Here is a 25,588-nt window from a genome sequence, read left to right as displayed (position 1 = left end):
ATAGCATATACTGTGTCAATTTATAAAGAAGGAAAGAGCATATACATTATACTGACAACTTATAAAGGAGGAGAGAGAGATGACAGCATTAATTATAGACTGGTATCCCTCACGTGTCATTCGCAAACTCTACGAAAAACAAAAGATACACTTGTTATCTACAAGGAAAACAGTCTGGATTCAGAAAAAGCTCATGTGTCTTTCAAATGGTTCCATTGAAAATGATGTCAGAAATGGATTTCTCATGAAATGAAAGTTTATAAAATTGTAATAAAAAAAAAAGGGGGTTTGTTTGGAAAATGGCTGTTGAATTGAATGTAGCAGCCAGAGGATTATCCCTTAGTTGACAACAGCAGTGACTGCAGAAACACCCAATAAAAACTGATCCTTTTATAATGCCAACAACCATTCAAGTGCAGCATAAATAAAGTGATATTCCGCTCACCATCCACTCACTCGTAGTGCTGCTGTCGGGTGTCAGCCCTTCCCTCTCCTCCATCATTCTTTCCTTCCATCCTCTTCTGTCTTTCCTTCATTCTTTCCTTGTCATTCTGCCTATGGGTAACCTTACACTCCCTCTTCTGTCATTCTTTCCTTCATTCTTTCCTCTTCCTTCTGCCTGAGGGTGACTCTACACTGAGTGACAAGCCAAATGGTTTCCTGTACACCAGGAAACCATTTACTATCCTGGGTGGCAACCATATAACCAGATTTTGGCACCTGGTGGTTTAGTGGGTAATTATTACACTCCAGTCGGATTGAGCCAGTGAAAGTTTATATCCAAGGGATGGTTGGGGTTGATTGCTCATGTAATGCCGCTTAGGGATGAGTGAGGCCAGTCACTTTTATCTTAAATGTCAGGACCAACTGCCTAACGACGGGCTTCAATGCTCCTCATGGGGCAATGTAGGATTGGATGATGGATGGATGCATGGATGTATTATGTTATTGGCTGATTGAATGAATGAACACTCTAGTGCCAGACAACAAAGTCCACATGGCACTACAGTAAAGAAAGGTAATGGTGGAGTGGGGGAAAAGATACCGTACAATTTAAAGTTAACTAAACAAGATACAGTATATGATACAGATAGGTGTAGATGAGTTATAAACTGGAAAGACTTTAATATAACTGAGGAAGGACAAAAGAGATGTAACAGATAAGGGGGGAGATTCACACAGAATGTCACTCATGTTAGGTGTCCTACAATGTCAAGCCAGGTACAACATGAGTAACATGAATCAGTTCGAAAAATTTTCATCCATCCATCCATCATCCAATCCTATGCTGCCCCATATGGAGTGTAGGAGCCCAGGGCTAGGCAAGTTGGTCCTGACATTTAAGATGACAGTAACCAGTCTCACTCATCACTGAGTGGCATTACGTGGGCAATAAACCCCAAACACCCCTTGGATATAAACCTACACAGGCTCAATCCGATAGGAGTAACTTACCGTAATTACCCACTAAACCACCAGGCAGTGGCGTCACCAGGGGTCAGATTTTGGGGGGGGCTGTAGCCCTGGTGTAGATAGAAGGGGGGAGGTGGAAATTGAGCAGTCTTTAGGGGCATTTTTGAGGCCTATAGATGAAGAAAAAGTAAAATAAGGTCTCACAGGCTATTAATAAGAAACTTATAGGACACATGAATATTGATGGGCCTAATACCAGATATCAGTAAGCCTTATGATATAATGTGTACAAGGTAATTGTATAAAGCTTTTTTGCAGATAATACTTTTTCTTCAATTGCTAGTATTATGTGGTATCATGTTTCTTAGTCTTACCATATTAAATTTGATAATTCAAAGAAGCTCTTAATTCAATGTATATAGATATAATTGCCAAGATTTATCTTCCATTACCGGTACTGTGATAGGAAAACAAAGCCATTCACAAAAAAACAAAAATTATAAAATATTATTCTAAAACAAGTAACTCCAATTCATAAAGCAATTACATTATAAAACCATTCTGATAAAACAAAATTACAAAAAAAATTGTATTCTATAAAAACTGATATCCTCCCATGCAATGACATAATGCAATGTGGACTTTTTTTTTTCATTTATTTCATATTTCACCAAAATATTTTAACTACGAATGTATTATGATTTGAGTCATAGATTTACATAAATTGTGAATAACTTATCACATTATATAGCTATAAATAATATTGTATTAAACTAATATGGATGCACGAATAAAAGTGGATTGGCGGTAGGGAGTTGGAGGAAAACTAGGTGGGTCAATGCCGAGCTGCAAGCATACTATGTAAGCTGGTGATTTTTTATTATTATTATTTTGGGGGGCTGCAATTTTTTGGGGGTTGAGTCCTTGATTTGGGGGGCTAAGCCCCCCCTAGCCCCCTCCTGGTGATGCCACTGCCACCAGGTGCCATAATTTGGTATATGGTTATCACCCAGCATAATAAATGGTTTACTGGTGTACAGGAAACCATTTAGCTTGTCACTTAGTGTAGAGTCACCCATAGGCAGAAGGAAGAGGGAAGAGTGAAGGACAGAAAGCTTTAATGTCAAAATCTGAACAGATGCAACAACAATATTCTACAATTAAGAGTGTCCACAAAGTTTTTCAAGTTTTCTTGCTTGCTTGTTTTGATCAGTTTATTATGACACTGTCTAGGTTAAGTGAGGTTTCTAGTTCTGCTGGGATGAGCCAAAATTTTCTCTTTATTCTATTTCTGTCCAAGATGAGTTGTTCTATTATAGAGGGGAAGCTGATGTTGCTGGGGAACTGACAAGGGACTGAGGTGGTTGTGTGAATAATGTACAGAGGATTGTACCCCTTTTTTAATTTGAGTCACGGGACATACTCTGTAGTAGGTAATATGAAATGCATAAAAAACCTACAGATGGTTAGACCCATGAGGTCATGCTAGGATTTTGGGGGCTTGAATGATGAGTGAAAGAGTGTCTGGCCCATATAACTCGGTATGCTGTTCGTTTCTAATGTGTCATTGTCCTTGCCGTCTGGACCCAACATCACCCTCTCCTTTAGTGGTGGTAGTGGTGTTGACAATAATGAAAATGAAAATATTTGCTGAAACACACACATCAAACTCCATGAATGGGCCAACGGTATGCTGGAAGAGGTTCATGAGTGGTGTCAGTGGAATGGTTTTGTCCGGTACTGTGTTAGGCGTGGGAAAGGGGAGTGTCTTTACATATTTACATACTAGTTTTTCCATGAATTGTGATACACTGTAAAGAAAGGGCATACAGTGGCATGAAGATGATTGATTTGGAAATGTATTTTTCAGGATTTTATGATTGTATTCTTGTATCATTGCTGGCATTTTATTCTAGAGCCAAATAAACATAAAATGTTTACCATTAACTCATGGACAAAACTGTTCTTTCTGCTTAGCTTCAACTAGTTTCCTTTCTTTAAATGAAAAGAGACTGCAAAAAAGACTCAGAATAAAATAACTACAGTAATCCCTGTACTTTCCGGACACCCCACTTACCGGACATTGTGCGCCTGGACCTTCGGAACCCAAAAATGGCCAAAAAAAGAAAAAAATCCCCCCCCAAATCCAAATTTTTTTCCACCCGTAATTTGAAATTGCCGCACGGCACTGAACAGCTGGTGTACACCACGGCCCCTTCACCCCTTCCTTCCTCCCCCCTCCCCTGTCAGGGTTGCCATTTGGTATTTTTCATTACCAAATGTGGGCCAATTTGGTAATGAAAAATTCGTTTGGTAATGAATCAGAATAATGCATTACCAAACAGATTTTTCACATGTATGAGGACACACAGGATGGAGATGGTGGATTGTTTGCTCTCTCTGATTAATCTGCTAGCCTACACAGCATGAAAATAATCAACATGCTGTTAATTATGAGAAGAGTGATTACATGTATTTCCACTTGTATATATAATTAATGAAGAATAAATGCTAGTTTTACAAATTTGGTAATGAAAAGTTAAATTTGGTAATGAAAACTAAGGAGTTTGGTAATGTGGCCGTTGCAATCTGGCAACTCTGCTTCCCTGTCACCAACACTCCAACAGTTTTTGCCTAACTTCAATGGCGAGTAGAAGCCTCTCGCAATGGAAGTCACACGTGCTCATTTTTTGTGAATAAACTGCAATACCTCGCCACTAGACCACACGGGAATTTACAGTGTTGTGCAGTGTTAAGAAATTAGAATTTAGAGTGCAAAGGATTAACTGTGGAGTGCAAATTGGCGGTTGAAACTGGCGTGGTGCAGTTACAAACAATGTGCAGTGTTAAACAATTAAAACTCATATTGCAAAAAACTAAGTGCAGCACAACATTGGATTACTGCACATGCTTCAAGAGCATTTTCACCACTGCCAAAACCTTAGGAAAGCCGGTCACAGACGTGCTGTAAGTACCCTGGCTGAGGTACAGTCACTTCTACTGTAATTCCTCATTCTTTGGTTCCTTTTCATTTATTTCATGCTTTATGTCCATTATTGGTGTGAATAGGGTCTTAAACAGGTTTATATAGGTGCTATGCATGTCCAGTAGGGAGTTATTTAGGTGGCTTTCAAAGTTAGGCTAGGTTAGGGTCCTAAAGTACCAGTTCAGGAGCTAGAGGCCCACTTTCCAGACAAGCCTTTGGCTCTGTTACATCGGATAGTAGAGGAATTACTGTACATTAGTTCCATTCCTAAGAGACACCAAGACCATGTCAGTAGCTTTCATCATCTTTCTCATGCAGCATAAAAATAGTAATACTGGAGATCAAAGGGTCCCAGAGACCTAACAGAAAGTACAATTGTAAGACTCAGCGACATAACCATTTTGGAATGGGATAACAACACAGTCACAGTATAAAGTCAAACTGAAGAAAATGGAAATAAATTAGGGACAACCGTGCATGTCTGAGAATGCTCCACAAGATGTCAGGGTTGACACACAATGCACTATGACCGACGTAATTCAGGTTATAATCTTCTGTGTAAGCTAGGCCTTCTGTATGTGTGGTTTAAGAGATTTGATAATCTTTTGGATACCTTCAGCAGTAAACAGTTACTTTTCAGTGTAAGAGAGAGAGAGAGAGAGAGAGAGAGTTAGACTCCTGGGTCCTCTTGTTACTTAAAACCATGGAGTCTGGATTACCAAGTGATCATGGGTTTGTACAATATAAATTTTCATATAATCTCCCAAACTTACCTCATTAACGTTTTCAGATCGTTTACTTTCCTTATCACGCATGTGTTCCAGAGCCCTCCAGGCTTTGGTGATCTCCCTTTGGAGTTCATCTGAAGAATCCACAAGCAATGCAATTCTTACTGGATGTAGATTAACCTACAAAAAGAAATTAATAATTACTTTCAATATACGATAGTTTGATACAGAACTCTTCATGCATAGAAAAAAATCTGTCTATCTATCTATTGCCAGACACCATAATCCCTCAAAGGGTGGCCATTTGACACTGAGTTAGTTGTTTTACAGGGAGGGGTACCAGCCCTCCACCAACCCACTTGGTGACATGTAGGGAGCATGTATGGTTTGGTTATATGGTTACCACCCAGCGTTGTAAATGGTTTCTGGGCTTACAGGAAACCATTTGGCTTGTCACTCAACGTAAAGCCACCTGTAAAGGAAAGAAAAGGAATAAGAAGTGACAGGAAAGATAGGAGAAATAGGAAGAGAGGAGGGCAGGCACAGAAAAAGAATGATAAAAGCTAAGGAAGTAGGCAGCACTACATCAAGTGAGTGGATGATGGTCGCCACCACCTACCACAAGAAAAAAATAATAACAGTAATAATCATACTGTACTTGCAATACACAAAGAAATGCCAATGGACTAAGTTTTAACTGTTGTGCTATTACCAAATACCCGCTTTTGGGATACATGGCATCTGGCAATGAATGAATGAATAAATACATATGATTATAGTTCCTATAAAGTACTCAAGAAGTATGATGGGCTACAAGGTGAAGGTACTGCAACTTGATGAGACTCATAAGGGTATATATCTGAGGGTTGCTTAAGGCTTATTTCTCATCTAATACCACTCAGGGATGAGCATGACTGGTCACCCTCACTTTAAAGGTCAGGAAAGAATAATCTAGCCTGAGGCCCCTCTGCTCTTGATGAGACAATAATGGACTGGAAGACTGATAGCTTAATAAATCACAGAATAAACATTATGTAGCTCGAAAAAATTTTATTATTCTCATTAATTACAATAACTTTCAAATTTTCAAAGGTAAGTTTTTTTTTTGTGGTAGGTGGTGGCGACCATCATCCACTCACCTGATGTAGTGCTGCCTACATCTTCCTTAGCCTTTATCATTCTCTTTCTGTGCCTGCCCTCCTCTCTTCCTGTTTCTCCCATCTTTCCTGTCACTTCTTATTGCTTTTCTTTCCTTTTCAGGTGGCATTACATTGAGTGACAAGCCAAATGGTTTCCTGTAAGCCATGAAACCATTTACAGCGCTAGGTGGTAACCATATAACCAAACCATACGTGCTCCTACATGTCAACAAGTGAGTTGGTAGAGGGTTAGTGCCCCTACCCATAAAACAAATAACTCAAAGTCAAATGGCCACCCCTTACGGGATTATGGCATCTGGCAATAGATAGATAGATAGAAGTTTCCATTTTCCAAATCTTTGTTAAATTTACTTTTACCAGATTGGTGAATTCTGATGAATAAAGTGAAGAGATATTTGCTTAGTACAAAGGCATACTGGTACACGAATGCTGATTTTCAGCCGTTACTTTTGCCTATGCGCTGTTTTTGAGGTATACCCATCAATGGTATAATGCTTTTACAATAATCCTCCTAAATGAAACACAGCTCTCATGCACACACGATACTCCAGACATCTGTCACTACTCACCCATCCACAGGAACACCACTGATGGCCATGAAGGACACCTCATCACTTACTTTCAAACATCCATTTTCTACACTGGCACATCACAGACACCACAATCACTTTTCTTCCAAAATTATCCCACATTAGGAATACTGTACAGTCACTCAGTGTCTAATCTTATTACATACAAGAAATCAACATGTTTAATATTTGAGGCCTTTAGGACCATAGGATGAGAAGCCCCTCCCCACCCTACCCCCCCCTTTTTTTTTTTCAACAATCATTCCTCTATCCAGAGCAACACTTTCAGATTTCTTCTGTGAATATATTGCACACACCTTCCACCTCCCCCATCTGCTCCAAATCATATTTACCCAATCACTCCTGCACTTCCCTCTTATATTCTGCCTTTTTTTCATCCTCTTGTAACCTTTCCATCCTCCTTGTATGGAATACTTATTCCTGTCCTTCCATTCTTCTATTCCTCCATTGCAGTTGAACCTTGACTTTCACCACCACCACATGGTGGTCAGAAAGTCCGCTCCCCCAGCTTCTGTATGATCTTGCATCCATTACACACCTTCTCATTCTGTCATCCACACACACATAATTAATCATTGCCTTCCGTTTATTCAGTTCACTACTCACCCTTTTCATCACTCGCCATATATTCCTGTGGATCAGTTTGTGTCTAAAGAGGGTACTGGCTATCACCAACCCCCTCCCCACAGAGGTGTCCACTAGAGCAATGCCATTCTCATCCACTCCTGCAGGCACATCCCACTCGCCAACTACTCCATCTACCTTCATATTCCTACTTTTCCATTCATATCTCCAATCAAAAACGCTCTCTCATTCCATTCAAACTTTTCCATGCACGCTTCAACATTTGGCCAGAACTCTTCTTTCACTCTACTTGCATGATCTTGTGTTGGCACATACACACACACAATCGCCCACATTTGTAGTCCTACTTTCAATCTTACCCACACAATACTTGAGCTAACTGATACACACTCGCTTATATTCTCCTTCCATCTCTTGCACACACAATACAAACTCCTTCTCTTGTCCTCTCATTCTCACCTACTCCCACACATAGACCCCATCAATACTCCTACTCTCTCAGACTCTCACCTGCCCATTTAGTCTCAGTTATTCCATACATGTCCACTTTGCACCCTCAAGCACCTGGACAATCTCTGTCTCTCTCTCACCTCATGATTCGCACCCTTTACTGTCCATGTCGCAATCCGTACCATGTCCTTTCTTTGGTCCTTAGTTGTCACATGTTGGTCAGTCCTGGACCGAGGTTTCTTGTTTGTATTTTTAGCTGTTTTCCAAGGAGGGTCACTAACCCTCTGCCAACCCACTTGTTGTCAAATAGCGAACACATGTTGGTTTGTTATAAGGTTACCACCTAGCTTCATAAATGATTTCCTGGTTTACATGAAATAAATTAATCAATGAATACACAAACGCCAATGATCACATACAGCTCTTCCACAATGAACTGTGGGAGGGGTGATTAAAAAAGTTTTATCCATGCAAATCTCAAGAAAATTTACTGGATAACATACCGGTAAAGCAATTTTATTGCTAGTATTACTGTTAATTATATAAGAAGTGGGTACAGCTACAAAAGTCATATCAATGGGGCCGCAGTAAGTGCAAACAGTAAGGCGATGGGGACATTTTTACCTGCCTTGAATATAATCAATGAAATCTATCGAATCATAAGACGCCTGAATGAAGTTCCAGTGACTTACTAACATTATCAAATTCCCTTATTAACATTAACAAGTTCCAATCTGCCTGGCTAATGCAAGATGATTTTATCCCTGATCCAGTTGCAGCTCTAGCAGGCAGAATATTTAAAACACAAACATTCCATCTAAACCAAAGGACATGTTTCTCTACTGACCATGGCCAATAGTTATCAATGGTCTACACCATCCTGACAGGAATCTCTAAACAAGGAAAGAAAACAGGCTATGAACAGGGAAACATGACGTTTAATAGTATGAACCTGAACAAAACAATTTGACAACAGAAACTATTCACCATGTTGATGATGAGTCTTACATATGGAGTACCAGCAGCTATACTTGTAATGAATGAGAAAAATAAATAAAAGTAACAAAAAAACATTATAGTTACAAAACTGCTGAAAGATAGCTTCCATAACCATTCTGACAAACTCCCAAGAGGGCCCAGCAGAGAATAGTGGATATGAAGACCCATACAATGGTTGTCACCATCATATCTAATGCCTTACTCCCTCCACAGAACTCCACACAAAAAGTAGTAAACCTAGTTACTAATATACTGAGCTCTTACTTGCATAATGAGGTCATAGAGAGGCTTTGCCACAGTTTTTGGTAACTTAGCCTCCTCTTCTAGTCCTGAAGGCTTTGTGAGGCTCTGGAGATCACTGAAGGGGACATAGTTGTTAATAAGTGCTACAACTGCATGGTTGCCAACAAAGGCAGCCATCTGTGTAGCTGTCCTGCCCAATGTATTAGTGTAGTATGACTTGGCTCCAGCTGTCAATAATGCCTGCACACATTCAACATTCCCAGACAGTGCAGCAAAGTGTAGTGGGGAGTATCTGTGGTCATGACTGTCACCATTCACATCAGCACCCTGAAATACAGAAACATCATAGGATAATGTGCACACACAAAAAAGTACATACAGTATTGTCCTGTATTTACTGGATTCCATATTCAACATTCCCAGACCGCACAAAGTGCAACAGGGGAACACCTGTGGTCACTGCTCTCCGTTTTCATTGGAACTCTTAGAATATAAAAAAACGTCATAATGTGAAAAAAAGGGTATACTGTATTTAGAGGATTAAAATTTCACCTTTTCCCTTCAAAAATATAAAAAGTGGAAGGTTAGCATTACCTTGTAAGACAGGTGTACAGTACTTTACTGAATATGGTAGAATGGAGAAGGGATGAGATTTATTGAAGGATATGAAAAAGGGTCAGCTTGATATGAAATGAATACAATAAGTACAGGTCACTTGATTGAGAATGGAGCTTGGCATGGTCACGAAAACAATGAGGAACTCTTGAACCATTAGGGCTGACAAAGAATGCAATAGGGATGTGATAATGATGGGGCACATGACTGGGGACAGAATGACTGGATGACACCCAGGCTAAATACTGTACAGTCCATTTTCCTCCTATTCAAATTCTGTTTATGTGTGCCAGCCTTATACAACTGCCTAACTATAACTACCACTTTTTTTTTTTTTTTCCTCTCTCTCTCTTTCTCTCTCTCTCTCTCTCTCTCTCTCATGAACATTACTTGGCTTTAGGTGATCTACATGTGGAAAAATCCTGAAAATTAAATGAGGCACAGCCACAAATTCTACTACAGTAAACCCTCAACTTACTGGATCAATATCAGCAAAATAAAACCTTAGACACTGATGCCGACTGTCCACTGTTTGCAAAGTAACTCCGCTCTACCCACCTAAACAATCAAAAACACATCCAAATACCTCTCACATACAAAGCAAAGAAAAAAAATAAAGATATAAAAAAAGAAATAAGTACCGTACTTCTCGCGTCACAGGAAGCCCCTTGACAATGGACACTCCCCCAAACATACAAGGTAATATACATAAAAAAGTAGGAAGGAAATAATCAAGAAACATCAGCAAAGACGACTCACGAACCCACTACTATGTTTACTACCTTCATACTCTTGCTACTTATTAACTATGAACACAGCCTATTTAGTCATTCTTTCAATGTATTAGATATTGTCCATTTCATTATCTGGTATTATAATAGCACTGCCATTGCAAACTATAATACAAAAAAAACAAAAAAAAAAGTATGTTTAAACACACGCTTACAATGTCAGCTGACTTTGTTGTGTGGATTGTGGAGATTTCAAAACAATAGAGTTTTTGTCACCCACTGACCACTGAATTATTCCAAGATAATGGTAAGTAAAGCACACATATTAAAAGAAGTCATCTTTTATTCACATAATAAAACTTAAAGTGTCATAGTCTGCTGAGCTGAACCACACAACAACAAAAACGAAACCGAGTTTAACCGACCCAAAAGTAAACAAACAGCCGAGTGAGATGACCATACAGAGCTTTTCCGTGGTATTCTGAATATTTTATGGTCTTGTGTGTGTGTGTGTGTGTGTGTGTGTGTGTGTGTGTATATATATATATATATATATATATATATATATATATATATATATATATATATATATATATATATACACAGTAATCCCTATATTATCCGGATGCCCACTTTCCAGACATCCCACTTACCGGACACTGTGGACCTGGACCTTCAGACCCCAAAAATGGCCAAAAAAGAAAAAAAATCTCCCCTCAAAAATTATTTTTTTACCTCCCGTAATTTGAAATTGCCGCGCAGCGCCTAACAGCTGATTACACCATGGCCCCTTCACCCCTTTCTTCCTCCCCCCTCCCTCCTCCCCCATCAGGGTTGCCATTTGGTATTTTCCATTACCAAATGTGGGTCAATTTGGTACTTAAAAATTCGTTTGGTAATGAATCGGAATAATGCATTACCAAATGGATTTTTCACATGTATGAGGACACACAGGATGGAGATGGTGGATTGTCTGCTCTCTCTGATTAATCTGCTAGCCTACATAGCGTGAAAATGATCAACATGCTGTTATTTATAAGGACAGTGATTACATGTATTTCCACTTGTATATATAATTAGTGAAGAATAAATGCTAGCTTTATGAATTTGGTAATGAAAAGTTAAATTTGGTAATGAAAATTGAGGAGTTTGGTAATGTGGCTGTTGTGATCTGGCAACTCTGTTTCCCCGTCACCAACACTCCAACAGTTACTGCTTAACTTCGATCGCAAGTGGATGCTTATCGCAGTGGATGCCACACGTGCTCGTTTTTTGTGAATAAACAGTGAATAAACTGCAATACCTCACCAGCAGACCATACGAGAATTTACAGTGTTGTGCAGTATTATGAAATCAGAATTGAGAGTGCAAAGGATTATCTGTGGAGTGCAAACTGGCGGTTGAAACTGGCGTGGTGCAATTAACAATGTGCAGTGTTAAACAATTATAACTCACAGTGCAAAGAATTACTATAAGTGCAGCACAATACTGGATTACTGTACGTGCTTCAAGAGCATTTTCACCACTGCCAAAGCCTTAAGAAGGCGGCCACAGACGTGCTGTAAGTACCCTGGCTGAGGTACAGTCACTTCTAATTCCTACATTCTTTGGTTCCTTTTCACTTATTTCATGCTTTATGTCCATTATTGGTGTGAACGGGATCTTAAATAGGTTTAAATAGGTGCTATGCATGTCCAGTAGGGAGTTATTTAGGTGGCTTTCAAAGTTAGGCTGGGTTAGGGCCCTTAAGTACCAGTCCAGCAGGCAGGTGCCCACTTTCCAGACGGGACCACTTTCCGGACATGCCTTTGGCTCTATTACATTGGATAGTGGAGGGATTACTTATACGTACGGTAAGCAGAACACTAGTATTTGAACAAATTCTCAAGCAATATCCCCATCTAGAGCTGGAATATCTTTGTGTGCTGCTGCAGCCCCATGACTTAGGATGCAGGGTGACTTTTTAAGATAATTTTTGTGGGAAAAAAGTGCGTCCTATGACACAGGAAGTACGGTATACAGTATTATCATTGCTACTCTCAGGTGTCTGCCCTTTCCTCTCCTTCCTTCTTTACTTCCTTCCTTTTCTGTCTCCTTTTCCTTCATTCTTTTCTCATCCTTCTGCCTATGGGTGACATTACACTCCCTCTTTTGTCAGTCTTTCCTTCATTCTTTCCTGTTCCTTCTCCCTATGGGTTACTCTACACTGAGTGACAAGCCAAATGGTTTCCTGTACACCATGAAACCATTTACTACCCTGGGTGGTAACCATATAACCAAATTATGGCACCTGGTGTTTAGTGGGTAATTGCAACACTCCAATCGGATTGAGCCAGTGAAGATTTATATCCAAGGGGTGGTTGGAGTTACTCCTCACGTAATGTCAATGTCACTCAGGGTTGAGTGAGGCTGGTCACTCCCATCTTAAATGTCAGGACCAACTTGCCTAGCCCTGGGCCCCTACACTCCTCATGGTGCATGATAGGATTGATGATGATTATGATGAATTACAAGATAACTGTATATAGAGGAGAGGAGGGAGTTAAACAGACTGGTAAGAGAGAAAGTAACAAATGGGTGGATGAGGAATTTGGAAGAAATCTGGGTGTGAAACAGAAGGAATGTAAGAAACTGTTTTGAATGAGGCCAAAAAAGTAAGACAGGATGATATAAGAAGTGATATGGGAAGAAGATAAAAGTAACAAAACTCTGGTGAAGCGAGAGAAAATTTGTAGACTGAGGGAACATTTTAAGAAAGTGATGGAAAAAGAGAACGAAAGTAGTGCAAGTATAAGTGAGTGGGGAATGGCTGGGAGGAGTGAAACGAGAAGTGGGGATGAGATTAGCAGGATGGAAGTAGTTGAAGCAATGATGAAACCCAAAATGGGGAAAGCCCCTGGAATTGAAGGAGAGCATGGAAAAAGTGAAATACTGGGGAGAAGGTAAAGAATGGGTATAGATAATGTGCAGATCAGCCTGGAGGAAGGTACAGTTGCAGAGGACTGGAAGAGAAGTGTGTAGCAATCATAAGGGTACATATCTTCCTTAGGTATTGTGAAAGATACATGGTAGGATATTTATCAACAGTGTTAGAGAGATAACTATGGAATTAGTTGGAGAACGGCAATGAAGTTTAGAAAGGAAAGGGGTTGCATATAATTATCAGATATTCATTCTAAGATGTTTAGCAGAAAAGTATCTAGAGAAGGTAAAGACAATCCATGTTGCTTTCAATCTAGAGTCAGCATATGACAAAGTTGATGGACAAGGATCTGTGCAGAAAAAAAAAATGTGGTGTGTGTGTGTGTGTGTGTGTGTGTGTGTGTGTGTGCATGTGCGTGTGCATGTGCGTGTGTGTGTGTGTGTGTGTGTGTGTGTGTGTGTGTGTGTGTGCGTGTGTGTGCGTGCGTGCTGTAAAACCAATACAAGTTAGGATAGGGAATGTTGGAATGTCCCTAGTGAGAGAAGGTAAGGTCTGGAAAAAGCCTATACTGTACAGTACTGCTGTTTGCTGATTAATTTAACTAACTGAAGACGAATGGGAGTTGCAAGGCTTGGTGAATGAGTTTGGGAGTATATGTATGAAACAAAATCTGAAACTGATTGGAAATAAGTGTGAGGTTATGGTCTTTTGAGTGAAATGAGGTCTCAGAATGCAGAATGAGGGTGGATGGCCAGGAAATGGAAAATGTAAGTGCCTTCAAGTACTGTATTTAGGTAATGTGATGAGTAAATATGGAAGTTTAGAGGTGCATGAAAGGATACAGCATGGAGGCAAGGGTTTTGGTTTACTGAAAGCAGTGACAGAGAATAGAGAGAAGATGGATGTTAAAATATTCCTGCATGAGAGTATTGTGATTCCTACTCCAACATATGCAACTGGGGAATGAAACCTGTTTGGAGGACACAAGTCAACAGTGAATGCATTATAAATGAGTTACTTGGGACAAGTATGCAGTTACATGGGCAAAGACAGATAGACAAATGAAGAAGTGAAAGAGCATTGTGGTGTTGATGTGGATGTGATTAAAAAGTATTTAAAGAATACTCTAAGATGTTTTGGCCATGTGGAAAAGATGAAGGAGAGGTGGGTCAGAAGTGTGTACTGACATATTTGAGTGAGATGGAGTGGGAGACCAAGGATGTTATGAAGGAATGGGATGGAGAGAGAGAGAGAGAGATGAGTTGGAGGAAGGGAAACAAATTACAGAAGACATGGTGATAGGGAGACAATTTGTTTATGGGCATCCCTTACACGATTAAGGCATCTGGTTACAGATTTATATAATTATCATTCTTATTGTTGCTATTATTACTATTACCATTCTGTGGTAGGTGGGGGGACTCACCATCCACTCACTTGATGTAGTAATGCTTTGGGTGTCTGCCCTTTCCTCTCGTCCTTACTTCCTCTTCTGTCTTTCTTTCCTTCATTTTTTCCTCTTCCTTCTGCCTGCAGGTGACTTTACACTCCCTCTTCTGTCTTTCTTTCCTTCATTCTTTCCTCTTCCTTCTGCCTATGGGTGACTCTACACTAAGTGACAAGCCAAATGGTTTCCTGTACACCAGGAAACCATTCACTATGCTGGATGGTAACCATAACATCACATCATGGCACCTGGTGGTTTAATGAGTAATTAAGGTGCTCCAATCGGACTGAGCCAGTGTAGGTTTATATCCAAGGGGTGGCTGGGGTTTATTGCTCACATAATGCCACTCAGGGATGAGTGAGGCTTGTCACTCTCATCTTAAATGTCAGGACCAACTTGCCTAGCCACAGGCTCCTCATGGGGCAACATAGAATTGGATGATGGACGGATGGATTATTATTTTATTATTATTATAATTATCATTATTATTATTATCACCATCATCATCCGGACCTCCTTTCCCACCCTATAGCAGAGTGAGGAGTTGCAGCGTCCAGACAACCAAAGTTTGCCCAATTTAATGGGCCATGCATCCATTTACTCATCAATCACGCCCATGGAATCCTGGTTCCATCTAAGAGGCCAAAAGGTTTCACCACACACTGTAGCTTCATATACGTTTCCAAAAGAGTCAATCCGAACACTGTCACGTTAAAAAGCGATGCCAAATAACTGGCCATGTGCTTCGCACAAAATTCATCCAGCCAGCTCGATCTCTCATCAGTCCCTTCACCTCACCAACTACCATACCTCTTTTCCTCACACACTCATCCACCATATCTCTCTACCTTCTTCTTGGCCTACCTTGCCTCCTCCCTCCTTGAAATTTGCTCAGATATATCTTTCTCACCATTATATTGACATCCTTTCTCTCCACACTGCCATACCATCTCAGTACACTCTCTTCGATTCTGGTGTCCACAGACTTCTCCACTCTGCATCTTTCACGAATCACATTATTCCGTATTCTTTCCACTCTGTACTTCACATACATTCCTCAACAGTACCATCCCTACTGCTCTTACTCTTGACATTTCATTTTCATGCCACACCATAGTCTCACACCCTTATGTTAAAGTTGGCACTAACACTCCACATACACCTCATGCTGCTGCAACACTCAAGCCTCTGTTTCTTATCAAGGCCTTCATAGCATTCTACTTTCCACTTCCTTTGTGCATTTTCCTCTCTTTTCTATCATTGTACCCAGGTATTTGAACTCCCTCACTAATTCCAGTATTTCTCCATTCACTATAACATCATACTGGAAGTCACCTTCTCTCTCAATAACAATCACTCTAGTCTTTCCTACATTTACTCTCAAGGGACGATGCTCACAGACATCTACAAAACTCTGCACTAGTCTACCAAGCTCTTGTTTGGTATTTGCAAGTAGTACTGCATCATCAGCATACATCAAGTTCGAGATAATCCATCCATCACCATTCTTTACCAACGCCATCCCTCCCTCCATTACTCATGTTTTTACTTCTCTCATCACCCCTACTATATATATATTGAACAACCACAGGGACATCACACAACCTTGTCGCACACCCACACTGATCATGAGCCATTCACTTAGATGCCCATTTATCCTTACACATGCCTCACTGCCATCATAAATACTCGTATGGGCACCTAGCAGTTCACCATCTACACCGTACATATACAAAACCTTCCACAATCCTTCTCTGTCTACTTTGCAGTATGCTTTTTCCAGATCCATGAATGCCATAAACACCTTATAGTCCTTCTCACAAGCCATCTCCACTATATGTCTCATTGCAAATACAGTAATCTCTCAATTATGAGACGTAATACAGTAATCCTTGTAATATCCGGATGCCCAGTAACCAGACACCCCAATGTCCGGACACTCTGGGCCCAGGCCTTCAGAACCCAAGAATGGCCAACAAACGTAAAAAAGCCAAAAAAAATCCTACATTTTTTTCTGCCATAATTTGAACTTGGTTCGTGGCGCTGACCAGCTGTGTTTTGCCGAGTAGTTCTGCCAACGTCCGGCACGCCAACGCTGCCTCCTCCTCATTTTCCGCCTACTCATTGTCATGAGTGCAAGCTCCTCACCATGGCTGCCTGCATGCTCGCTTTTGTGGTGGAGCCCTACCTCCTGCAGGCCCTGTTGTTCCTCTGCTGCCTCTTACTCATACATGTGATGATGGCCCCGCCGCCTGAGAAGAGGAAACAAGTGGTTCTGACTCTGAAGAAGAAGAGGGAGATATTGGAGAAGGCGGACGCAAGATGGTCAACGTCTCGCATCCTCCGTGAATTCAACCTGGCCCACTCTACCTTGTTTGATATCAAGAAATCCCGGGACAAATTCACCCAGTACAAGGCTGACTTTGCATCAAAGACCAAACGCAACGTGGAGAGGAAGGTTATATACGCTCCCAGGTTTGCAGAAGTCGACCGCTCAACGCTGATTTGGTACCGACAACATGCTGCTGGTGTGTTGGTGCATGGTATGGAGTTGAAGGCTGCCACCAAGAAGCTGGCAAGGCTACACGACACCTCAGACTTCAAGGTATCCAGGGGCTGGCTTTTCACTTTCAAGTTACGCCATGGACTTACCAACCATAAGGCCCATGGCGAAGCTCTGGACGCCAACAAGGAGGGAGTAGAGGAGTTTCGGCAGAAGGTGAAGGGCTTGATCGACAGGGAGGGCCTCACTCTCAGTCATGTCTACAACGCTGATGAAACTGGTCTATTCTATCGTTTGCTGCCAAAGAACACTCTAGCGGAGGAAACAAAGAAGCATGTACCTGGCCGTAAGCTCTCGAAGCAAAGGATATCTGCTTTCTGCTGCGCCAATACTAATGGCATGCAATGGCTCAAGCCCATTACTGTTGGCCATGCAAAGCAGCCTCGGTGCATTCGTGGGGTGATGGATCTCCTTCATGTCATGTGGTACCAATCTGTGAAGGCTTGGTTCACAGCCAAGATCTTCAAAGAATGGTTTCACCAGCACTTCAATGAAGTAAGGGAATGAATAGGGAGGCAGCAATAGATTGTGCAGCATGGGAAGCCGCCATTAGGTGACCAAGGTCGACGTATGCAAGCATGATGGAGCCTTCAAAAATGAAAACGAACTAAAACAAGACAGAGTTGACAGGGTCTTGTACCATTCAGACACATGTGAAACTTGGCTTAGTTGCCCTTATCACACCATGGGTCAGGCTCATGGGCAGTACCAGTGTCCTCATGGCTCCCCCTTCCCCACCCCCAAGTTAGCTGCAGGGACCAGCTCTAAATGCGAATCAGGACTACAAACGACAAAATAATACTCACCTGATTACGTGGCAGAACCCCGGAATGCTACATCTAGGTTCGGGCCACTATGTTAGCAGCCAAGAAAGGTAACTCATAATCCACGTGGTTTTTACCTTCCTGCACTGGGGAGGTAACCAGTCCAGCCTTCAATAAAGTATAGCTTCCTACTCCTACCCCCACCAGGGTGAGATTTCAAAATGACATTTACAACCTAACTATAGCCAGACACCACAATCCCTTAAAGGTAGTCATTTGATTTAGTTGTTTTATGGGGAGGGGCACTAACCCTCCACCAACCCACCTACTGACACGTAGGGAATACTGTATTTACACACAGAGAAATTACTGCACCTCCTTTCATCTTAATTTTTTGAGGTATCAATATCAATTCCTAATTCTTATTAAATCTGCATGTAACAGGAATTCAACAACTAAGGACTTCTCATCTAAACTGCCATAATAACCTATCAGAAATGAAAAACACTGATGTCTAGCTGCTCATCAAGGGATAACATCACACAAACACGCAGACTCTTACATGTGAGATCAGTAGCCTGCAGATTTCAATATTGCCTTTGTATGCAGCATGGTGGAGAGCTGTCATACCACTGTTGTCCACAGCATCAACTTTTGCTTCACCTTTCAGAAGTAAGTTTTTGATAGCTGGCAAATCACCCTCACCAACCAACTTGATAATCTCTGGGGGTGGGACCTTTTCTCCTTCATCTTGAGGCATTTTGTTTTGCTCTCCTCTTTTCCCTGAAAAAGAATATCACTAGTCAAAAGCTGTCCAGATAACTGCAAAAAGTACATGACTCCTCACTTAACATGGTTTCACCTGAGAAGTTTTTCACTATGACACTGAAAAGAAACACTGCACCATTCTGAGCCTGTTAACACTAAAATTTCCACAGACAACCATAGAACAGGCTCTCACTGCTGTAAGAAGGCTACATGTTGATGATTTTGTAATGGAGGGCAGGATTCATGAGATGAAAAACAAGGCAGTGGCTGAGTTGGAACCAAGCTGTGATGGAGACAACTGCAACAAAAGACACCATTCAAACCAGAGGGGCCTCACCCACATAAACAGGTGACAAATCTAACTACACTATGAATGCAACCAATACTACCCTGTCTGCTTCTGTACCCCTATAGGAACAAGTCATAGTTATTTAGTGAAAAGTCACAGTCAAGAAGAGATGATGTTATTCACATCTATGAAAAAGTAGTTCTTTATTACAAGAAGTTAACTGCCACATACAAACTTTCATGATATGACACCCAATCCCTGCCTGGCATTAACCTCCAGTCTCACCTTATGATTCACCCGATGATGATGATCAAGCAACATCAATGGTGTCTGCTGTTGATTTTGAGAGATTTCTGTCAGAAAACTGGGTAAAGACATCACAAAACCCCTACAATAAAAGTAACTGCAATAGACAGAGCCAGATGACCAACCTGGGGCACTGTAGGTACTTCACTCAGCCTTGGAACCACCTTCCTTCACTCTCACACCAAGCCAGGACCAACCAAGTCAGGACCAAGATACACAAACACACTTATAATCAATTCCCTCAGGTAACTCGGGTTTTGATTTGCCAGAAGGACAGAGAAGCAGTCGAATCTTCCTCTCTCTATCTCTGCTGTTCTAGCTTCATAATTACCCTAAGTCTTAGACAGGACCAGATCCAGCACTTGGGAACAGGGGAGGCATGATTCCTGACAGAATTACCACTTAATGCATTCTGAAAATAAAAAAATCAAAATGAACTTTTAATTTATTTTTAATCAAAATGGTACAATAATATGGACAAATCAAAGTCCTATGAGGTATTTATAGCATATACTTTTGTAAATTTTGCAGTACTTTTCTTATAAGTAATCAGTGGTCAACCGAAAATAGGGAGGGGCGTACACCCCCATCCCCCTAATCTGTGCCTGAGATATGGTACCGTATTAGGTACCGGTACCGGTATGAGATGAATATTACAGCAGGTTATAGCTAATGGTTTTCTGAAGAGAAATGAGTGAAAGGAATGCAAAAACTTCCCTTGCTAGTTCTTCATGTAAAAATATATCCAAGTTATGATAGGGAATCGACTGTAAAATGTTCTGAGAATTCCACCCCAGTCTACCATCACACTTCTTATGAGTTTCCCTTTCTGGTGTTTTTAAGACCAATCTAGGGTAGTTAAGGAAGGTTTCAGAGGTCATTAAGGGTGATGAAGTGGGAAACTGTGACAAAAGACCTCTTTTGATTTTTTTTTTTTCATTACACAAATTTTCTGTATCATGATCCAAGACTGGGACCAATATGCCACATTACAGGCAACTAGACTACATACAGTCATCACCACCACCATCATCATCATCCAGATCTCTCTTCCCATCTAAGGATGAGGTGAGGTTAGGTCCTAAAAGAAAGAGAATACAATGTATAACCAAATGCCTTCTCAAATAAAGGGGAAACTCATTCACTTGCCACATTAAAGTGCATATTAAAGATACAATTCTGTCACTTCATAGGCTAAACATAATGCTAACCACTTAGCTAAAAGTAGCAGGTTACCCAGTTTTATACTGTACTACAGAAGACAGTGCAGATAAGTTTAAGACAAGCAAAAGTCTATTGGTGTAAAGAAACTCTGGGTCAGTAGCCGATGCATACCTTCTCAAGAGAGGACTACTCACTGACCACTTCAGAGGAAGATCATCATGCTTCATGAGGCATTATGACTACTACTGCACCCACTCTTATCTCCACTTCTAATGCCTATATGATGTAACAAAAGTTTTAATCTAAAATGACTTAAGATGAAGGGATGGAAATGGTGCTAAAACAAGACCTAAATGAAGGACAAAAACAAGAGAGATGAGATCTAACAATAAAAGAGTCTTAAAATTTTTTGGGTCAATTATGGGAATGAGAATACCATTTTTTCTGCCAGAGTTCCACTCCCACTGGGGAAGCTTCCACTCACACAAGTCCTCCCCCATCACCTAACCACCTCACACCCTTGACACTTGGCAACCATTAATAACATACGATATCTATTTTACTAGTGAACCTTGATATATTTTGGTATGATATTCCTTTCAGCCCAAAATTAATCTGGTTAATTAGGGGTGTTCTGTACAGGTAGTTAAATTACACTTTTGTAAACATCTTTTCTTCTGAACTTAAGTCAGAAATGAACATTAAGAGAGAGATACGGTACAACATTTCTTAGTCTAACCAGTTGGCAGCCATAACAAGTCACATGAATAACCAGTCACTGGTTGCGTTGCTTCCTGGAAACATAGTACAGTAAGCCCACGCCCTCTGTGAGGAACAGGTGTTCTCCCATTTCTGCGGTTATTTTTTCAAGAATGTGACGCCCATGACAAGGGTATAAATGGAGCTTCTTTTGATTGGTACTGTACAGAACTGCTTGGGGACTAGGTTAGGGTGAGTGGGGTAAGGGTTGATTAATACCGTACCTAGAATGGTTAGTAATGCACTCATTTCAGGCAGGGCACAACTCAGAAACTGGAAATTTCTGAAAGAAGTGAACGCAAAACTCTAACACATCGCATAAAATGCCATGGGAAAACCACACACTTGTTGCTAAGTTAAGTAAGGTATAGACGAAAGAGATAAAATGATAAAGTTACAGTTTTGTTTAAGCAGCTAGTAGAAATACCTTTCCCACTGAAATTTGCAGGCTCAAACATACAGAAATGATAATGATTAGGTGGATGTGCAGTGCATCTCTGCATGCAAGGCCTGGGGGGGTTGGGTTTACGATGGAAGAGTTGAGAAGTAGGATGGAACTGGAGTGCATTGGTGTTGTGATGAGGAGTGGTAGACTGAGGTGGTTTGGGCATGTGGTGAGGATGGGGGATGATAATTGGGTGCAGAAAGTGAGAAGCATTAATACTGGGGTAGGGGTGCAAGGGGTAGACTGAAAAAGATGTGGGATGAGGTCATTAAGTGTGATATCAGGGTTAAGGAACTAAACAGGGAGGCTGCCATAGACTGAGCAGCATGGAAAGCCACCATTAGGTGACCAAGGCCGATGCATGCAAGCATGTTGGAGCCTTCAAAAACAAAAACGAATGAAGTTAGGATAGGATAAGATAGGACAGGTTAGGCTAGTTTAGATTAGGAGTAGACTATATTTAACAGCTAAGCTAGAATGGATTGGGATTTGGCCTGATAGGTGCCTGAGTGCTTTCAAGGTAGGCTAAGTGGCAATCCTAAATGGTTAAATCAAGGAGGGGGGGTCTAGGGGTAAAGTCCCCCAGTCAGGTTAAGCTAGGTTAGGTTGAATCACTAAGGTTTCCTATGGCTTTGAACGATATACAGACACATCCCGTCAGCAAGATAATTGGAAAACAACGTCTCCACTCAGAAAGGCCATCGGTACACACGTTACCATACTATGAGAAAATTGGTAGGCTAGCGTCCTTAAAAACCTAAAACTTGGTATAACTATATTTTTTTTTCCCATCCAGTTCTTGTACTCCAAATTGGATAATCCTTATGGTTAAGGAGACATAGGACCACCTCCTGAAAATTAACCAAAATATTTATCCACCTTTAAACTGATTCAGTGACTTCATTAGGGTGTACAAAAGTACAGTACATAGCCTACTTGTATTTGTGTATGAAAAAGATCCATCAATAAACAGGAAAAATATGATGCTATAAGTTAATGTTACATACCGTAGGTTAGGTCAGGTTAGGACAAATAATTAGTTCAGAATAAAGCAAGTAAGGTTAGGATAAATAAGGTTTAGTTGTTAGCTACAAATATTTTGGTAAGGTCTGAATAAACAGGCAGTGATAAGGGTAATTTTGTTAAAAAATGGCATTCTAAGATGGCATCCATCTATCTTTGTGCACCACAAGATGGCATCCAACTGTCTTTGTGCACCACAACATGGCACCTGTCTGTCTTCGAGCATCACATCATGGCATTCGTCTGTCTTTGCATACCACAATGTGGCATCTGTCTGTCTTGGGCACCATTTGGGATTGTAAACAAACACCGCTTTTGAAACAATTTTCAGCACTTTTAAATGAAATAAAAAATGTCAAAACTTGAAAACATTATCTGAAAATACACAAAAAGTCTCTTGATGCACTAATGTAAATAAAAAAACAGAGAAACAAAAACAGAAAACTTCAAAATTAGGTGATCCTGTCTCCTTAAGGCAGCAATATTTTCAATCAATCCTAACTTGAAGATGTGCAAAGTACCGGTAAACAATTTTCCATAGATGTGAGTAAGCTTTACTGTTGTAAGTGTGCTCCATGACGCTCAAGAAATGAAACACGTGTCACAATAGATGTACATGTAAAACCAAAGGGAAATTATATCTGCATGAAGCAATCATTTACCACCTAAAATTAACCTAAATAAAAAAATAAATAAATAAAAGACTGGGAGAATATGGATTAAAGTGGTAGTTCTGCTCCTTAAACTTAACTATTTACTAAAAAATAAATAAATAAATAAATCAGGTACAGTAAACATAAGCTTTAAGCAGCAGAAGCACAGTACCAAATCATTGCTGCTTCTTCCTGACAGTTCTTTATATTTTTCTGGTTATTTCTGGGGTGGTAAATGAACGTTTCACATCAAATTCCTTTCCCTGTTGTTGTTAGCCATGTTCCTTCTGTTGTCAACTGTTTCTCAAGTGTAATGACAAGCACTTCCAACATACATCTTGGTCACCTCTTAGTACCTCTTCCTAACCTTACATTTTAACTTAACAAAACCTAGCAATTTATCCTCATCTAACCTAACTAATCCACAATTAGCATATACAGGTACCAGTATGCCATTACAAACATTGGTGAGGCATAAAAAACATGATAACAAACAGGGGGAAACAGAAAACAACTGTTTACCATGAAAATAGTTTTAAAAAATACAGAAAACAAACTGGAATAACATCAGTTTATTTAACAAGGTCCATATGCTGCTTACAGTGTATCGTACATTTGCCCCTCTTACTGAAAAAAAAAAAAAAAAAAAAAATGGTAATTTTTTACAAGTGCACAGGGATGTCTATTTTGGTGAAACCAAGGTATTTCTGATAGTTTTTGATGTGTTTTGAACGAATCTGACCTTCATTTCCTCCCCTCCTCCTCCTCTGGGTGTGGTAGAAAGGAAAACAAAGCATTGCCAAAAGAAAAGGTCAGAATCTTTAAAACCACATCAAAAACCATCAGGAAAACCTTGTCTACAAACCTAACCTAACCTAATCCAACCAACCTACCGGTAAGCTAACCAAACCCAACCCAACCCAACCTAACCTAACCCAAACCTAGGACCAGTATGGTCCTAAACTTCTTTGATATCCAATTCTGTGTCCAAACGTGAATAATACCCCCAAACCATCGGGACACACACATATGTAAGGTACGTGAAAATTGTGAGGATACACTTGCAAAATTTGCCCAAACCTGAACTCGCCTTCTACGTGATCCGATATATTAATTTTTACAAAAACTCGCCAACTAAATTCGTAGACTGGTCCACAACAGCAAGGATGTCCTATTTGTTGTGGCCAAGGGCCACTGATGAAATTATGTGTCCTCCCTTGTTACAGCTTCTAATCACAGGCTAAAGGCGAACTGTCACCGCACCTCTCACACCACTTTGTTTACCTCTGGAACCTTCCTCGAATACTGGAGTGGACAGTCTTCGTCGCGGGACTCTGGCGTTTCCAGTTGCCATGGTGATGCTGGGACCGCTGTTGTATTATGATTAAACAAAGCATATTTATCCGCTTTCCCATTGATACATTTATTTGCAAATGCCTGTGACTGGTACACACATTTTGATGGTATGTTTTTTCTCTATACCAACTTCCTCGGTTATCATTGATTTGTTGACCTAGATTACTCCGTGTTCTATGTCTCCATGACAACTATTTAGTGTAATAGAGATGTCGATAATGGTCGACGAGGGGAAACGAGGCACTAATATCTCTACTTATCCAGCCAGCTGTTAGATGCCTAGAAATTTTTTTCAATTTTCCTTGAAGTTTGGATGTTTTTTTTTTTTTTCCTATTTATGGCTTTCATTGCTGTCCAGTCAGAAACACCGATGCAGTTATCGCGCACTTATGCTGATGCATTTATATATTGTTCTTGCTGTTCTCAGATGATTTAATTCGGATCGGAAAAGTTTCTGAACTAATGTAAGGGGTTAGATAAGCTTTCATGTAACTCCTTCAATACGAGAGACAATTCCATGGTTTAATAGAGTCGTCTGGAAATAGTAAAGCATAAAACAATAAAGTGACTTCTGATTCTAGAGGTTAAATTCCCCCTATTTAATACATGCTGTTTTCCTCCTCCATGC

General features: G+C 40.4%; 1 protein-coding gene across 1 annotated transcript in view; it reads right to left on the bottom strand.

The window, feature by feature from the left end:
- LOC145404836 (ankyrin repeat and MYND domain-containing protein 2) overlaps nt 1–24,902 on the bottom strand; it is a 31,372-nt gene extending 6,470 nt beyond the window's left edge. The window contains exons 1-4 of the mRNA XM_080276334.1: nt 24,875–24,902; nt 18,760–18,980; nt 9,176–9,481; nt 5,173–5,307 (exon numbers count right to left, since the gene is read on the bottom strand). Coding sequence (XP_080132460.1) covers nt 5,173–5,307; nt 9,176–9,481; nt 18,760–18,957 — 639 coding nt within the window. The 5' untranslated portion in view covers nt 18,958–18,980; nt 24,875–24,902. The remainder of the gene's footprint in view (nt 1–5,172; nt 5,308–9,175; nt 9,482–18,759; nt 18,981–24,874) is intronic.
- Nucleotides 24,903–25,588: the final 686 nt, after the last annotated feature.

Source organism: Coenobita brevimanus, chromosome 65, assembly GCF_032717465.1.
Source record: "Coenobita brevimanus isolate Jiangsu-jjx chromosome 65, ASM3271746v2, whole genome shotgun sequence".
Lineage (NCBI taxonomy): Eukaryota > Metazoa > Arthropoda > Malacostraca > Decapoda > Coenobitidae > Coenobita > Coenobita brevimanus.
The sequence above is the reverse complement of the archived record's forward strand: the minus strand, read 5'-3'. Positions and strand labels throughout refer to the sequence as shown.